This window comes from Notolepis coatsorum (assembly GCF_963971535.1).
Source record: "Notolepis coatsorum genome assembly, chromosome: 2".
NCBI lineage: Eukaryota > Metazoa > Chordata > Actinopteri > Aulopiformes > Paralepididae > Notolepis > Notolepis coatsorum.
Window position 1 is genome coordinate 50755275 of NC_140166.1, and position 4708 is coordinate 50759982.

At 45.5% G+C, this 4708-nt stretch overlaps 1 protein-coding gene across 1 annotated transcript in view; it reads right to left on the minus strand.

Moving 5' to 3' along the window:
- Window positions 1-349: 349 nt before the first annotated feature.
- LOC311247591 (tubulin beta-1 chain-like) overlaps window positions 350-4708 on the minus strand; it is a gene marked incomplete at both ends in the record, with an annotated part of 6492 nt that continues 2133 nt past the window's right edge. The window contains 3 exons of the mRNA XM_084337909.1: window positions 350-1413; window positions 4063-4173; window positions 4283-4391. Coding sequence (XP_084194035.1) covers window positions 350-1413; window positions 4063-4173; window positions 4283-4391 — 1284 coding nt within the window. The remainder of the gene's footprint in view (window positions 1414-4062; window positions 4174-4282; window positions 4392-4708) is intronic.

A 4708-nucleotide genomic window follows, 5' to 3' on the forward strand; every position in this document is an offset into this window, starting at 1 on the left:
AAAAATAAGAATAATTCTGGTAGCTGTATAGTGGAACTCGTTGAACTACACCCACCCATCAATCTATCTGTAAAAAAAAAAAAAATCTGGTAGCTGTATAGGGGAACTCTTTGAACTACACCCACCCATCAATTATCTTTAATATATAGTGGAACTATTTGAACTACACCCACCCATCAATCTATCTTTAATAGATAGTGGAACTCTTTGAACTACACTCATCAACAGACAAGAGAAGAGCCAGCAAAAAGGTGACAAAACATAAGGACAGATGATGGAAACACACAGGAAAGGTCATCTGACAGGTCAGTGAATTACACAGCTTGGTAGAGGCACCATTACACCCAATTTAAGCTAAATCCTCCTCCTCTGCCTCCTCGTCGAACTCTCCCTCCTCCTCTGCGGTGGCGTCCTGGTACTGCTGGTACTCCGACACCAGGTCGTTCATGTTGCTCTCCGCCTCAGTGAACTCCATCTCATCCATGCCCTCTCCGGTATACCAATGGAGGAAGGCCTTGCGCCTGAACATGGCGGTGAACTGCTCAGAGATGCGCTTGAACAGCTCCTGGATGGCCGTGCTGTTGCCGATGAAGGTGGCCGCCATCTTGAGGCCACGGGGAGGGATGTCGCAGACGGCGGTCTTCACGTTGTTGGGGATCCACTCAACAAAGTAGCTGCTGTTCTTATTCTGTATATTCAGCATCTGCTCGTCGACCTCCTTCATGGACATGCGGCCGCGGAAAATGGTCGCCACGGTGAGGTAGCGTCCGTGACGGGGGTCGCAGGCGGCCATCATGTTCTTGGCGTCGAACATCTGCTGGGTGAGCTCTGGGACCGTCAGGGATCTGTACTGCTGGCTGCCCCTGGCGGTGAGTGGGGCGAACCCAGGCATGAAGAAGTGCAGCCGGGGGAACGGGACCATGTTGACGGCCAGCTTGCGCAGGTCGGCGTTGAGCTGTCCGGGGAACCTGAGGCAGGTGGTGACGCCGCTCATGGTGGCCGACACCAGGTGGTTGAGGTCGCCGTATGAGGGGGTTGTAAGTTTGAGGGTGCGGAAGCAAATGTCGTACAAGGCCTCGTTGTCAATGCAGAAGGTCTCGTCTGTGTTTTCTACGAGCTGGTGGACCGACAGCGTAGCATTGTAAGGCTCAACGACTACGTCCGACACTTTGGGCGACGGCACCACGCTGAAAGTGTTCATGATGCGGTCTGGATATTCTTCACGGATCTTGCTGATGAGCAGGGTGCCCATGCCGGAGCCCGTGCCGCCGCCCAGGGAGTGCGCGAGCTGGAAGCCCTGCAGGCAGTCGCAGTTCTCCGCCTCCTTCCTCACCACGTCCATCACAGAGTCCACCAGCTCCGCTCCTTCCGTGTAGTGGCCCTTCGCCCAGTTGTTACCTGCACCGCTCTGGCCTGCAAACAACAACAACACATCAGCACTAATCTCACAGGACCAGGGCCCTGTTTCCCGTACCTGGTTCAACTAAGTCGATCAAGATGTCATTATCCAGATTCAGTTAACCCGATGTTTGAAGCCGGGATTTTCCTGTTCCTCGAAGGTGGATTCAGTCTCGTTAACTCAAGCCAGACTTGAGACCCAGGATAAATGCGCGCGGCCGCTCCAGTTGAAAAGCCAGCACGTATCGAGAGCAGAGATCCTGATTCTCTAGCGGCATTGATTGATTAATTGATTTAAAACTTTATTAACATATTGCAGTACGGCTCAATCGCCTCGCCGACAAGTTAAATGCGTTATCTATAGGCTAATTTTAAGTCCCTCATTACCTCAATCAATCAGATTATATTTCTTTAAACTTGCCTGCTGGATTGAATAATCAAATGAGATCTTGCTAGCGAAAATAATTAGTTAAACTGTTATACAGGATAACGATACGGCTCTCTACCCATTGATTGATGTATGGTCGATCTTTTACTTATCTCCACTGTGGTGTAACGGGTTCTTCTTTTGACTTTCACGCAGACGACCGGGGTTCGAAACCTAGTCTTCCCCTTCTTTTTGCGATGTAGGAATAATTCAATTTGGTGCACGTTGAGAGCTATATAAAGAATGACATCCTCAATGCATGTAGATTTATAATATTTTAACTTAAAATTAGGCTACTTTGGCGTATAATCATTAATATTATATTCCAAAAAAATTTATTGGAAACACGGGGTTTCGAACACCGGTCGCTGGGTTGGCAGGCTTGAGCACTACCGCTGCACCACTGTGCCAGATGGGATAAATTCATTGTTTATACATTAATGAACGAGAGACCCGTGTTTAGAATATCCTTTATTTTGAATGAAGTTTTATCTCTTTATCCTCATTCATTAATGTGACGTCAACGGCTCATTCAATTTCTCAAATCCGTCAAACAGCGCATCTCATCAGACATCTTAATCCCAGTTACAATTAAAATAACCACATAATGTGTACATCACACCGAGCGAGCGCCACGGTATATATAACGTGCATTATTTAGGACAAAGTGAATTTAGTATCAGCATTTTGGGTCTATTTTACATTTCAAAAGCCCCCTCTGGAAGAATGGAGCACAAAAACGTAATTCAGAATGGTATAATGCAGATCGTAGACTGTGGGAATAATTTCAGGAAACGGGCTGTCACTTCTTTGCGGGGGCGTTGCGATGGTTGATCCGGCTAACTTGAACTTAAACCCTGCTTTCGACCAGGCTCAAACTTTTGGATCTGTTGTCATGGTGATTTGGACAATCCAGGTACGGGGAACCGGAAAGTCCGGCTTAAGTCAGACTTCACCGAAAGTTATCCGGCTAACTCAGTTATCCAGGTACGGGGAACGGGGCCCAGTGGTGGAACATAGTTTATTTACATTTACCAGGTAAAAAAAGTAGAAATACCCAGATGAAAACCTCAGGTCTTAAAATTCACAATTCTACCTTGGTAAGAGAAAGAAAGTGATATTGAATCATCATCATCATCTTCGTTTTATTTCCCTATTTTCCCACTACAGTGAAGTTTTACGGACGATGACTCCATGCCACTGGAGTCATTATTTTTGGTTTGTAGCTAGTTTTATACCTCGGATGCCCTTCCTTACAGGTGTCGGTGAGGACCTAGCCATTGCGTATTCCTACACACAAGGCAGTGCGGTTTTCTTTCAGGGTTCTCCCCTTAGCCTTTGCGTATCCCTATGCACACACACAAGGCAGTGCGGCCCCTGTATCCCTAGGTAGGGAGGCTAGAGAGGGTACCAACAGTTGCCCAAGGTGAACCCTCAGACTAGTGGAGGGAAGGAGTTGTCTTAATTCTCCATTCTAGTTCGGCTTCAGCTAGAACTAGCCACTGAATATAAAGTATTTCTTTATTAAGTATAAAAATGTAATGTGTATATATTCTAGTTTTTATGTGTGGTCCAGTTATGGTTGCTCCCATCAATGTCCTCTTGAAGTTTGACAAGACTTAAAATGTGAATCAGCTTCATCTACCCATGACACGTCTCGCATGACAAATTCTATTTCTTCAAAGTAACTGATAAATATTTCCATTGAAATGTAGTACAGTAGAAGTACAAAGTTCCCTCAAAAATATACCTTGGTACAGTGCTTTTGAGTAAAAATACGTTACACCATTGCACAGGACATGTGGCAACATTAAATGTAACATGTCTGGCTGTGTGACGTCAACTTGTCAGCATGAACAGTACCAGGATAGCTTAGCACAATAGCTTAGACATTGCTTTTGGGATTTGGCACAAACTCATTTAATATTTACAAATTATACAATAAGGACTATGGCCATACAGCATTATTCAATATACACAACTATATTAAAACTACTAGCCACATCGTTACTAGGGAAACTACTATAACAAGTTGACCCTTGATGCTGCCGTCTGACGTCAGTTGGAACAGGAAGTGAAGAAGTCACTGGCTCAGGTTAAATCAAATTAAACCTGTAGCTACATCAGGCACAAACAATGGAGCGCCACTTAGTGGCCAAACATGGCACTGCAACTAAATAACACAAATACAATCACAATGTGTCTGTCACACAATCTATGACAATTTCATTACCTACCGAACACAAAGTTGTCTGGTCTGAAGATCTGGCCGAAGGGACCGGATCTCACTGAGTCCATAGTCCCTGGCTCTAGGTCGACAAGCACAGCACGGGGCACGTATTTACCACCTAGGGGAAAGAGAGGGGAGAGCAAGTCAGAAAAACACAACAGCAATTGAACTCGGCTAAATGGAATGTCATCATCATCCAATTAGGAATTCCCAAAATTAAAAGTTACCCGATGCTTCATTGTAGTAGACATTGATCCTGTCCAACTGCAGGTCACTGTCTCCGCAGTATGTGCCCGTTGGGTCAATGCCGTGTTCATCACTAATCACCTCCCAGAACTGAAAGAGATAAGTCATTGAATTAGGTAAGCATTAAGCAATAATATACGAGCAATGGCAAAAACCCTATTATTCTTCCAAGCCCAGGGGATCAACTACTTCCATGTTTACGTAATATGTTAAATTTTTCACAATTTAGAACACGTCGTCATCATTAGTAGACTGTCTGTCACTGGCGCAGAAATGTAAAAATCTCCCTCCGTGCAGCACTGGGTGCACGTGCGGGAACTGCTGGCTGAAATCCATAAACTACCATTTTGAAATGTGAAATGTGCTGACATCATTGACTAACCGCCCACACCCGGGGCGCGGCGCGC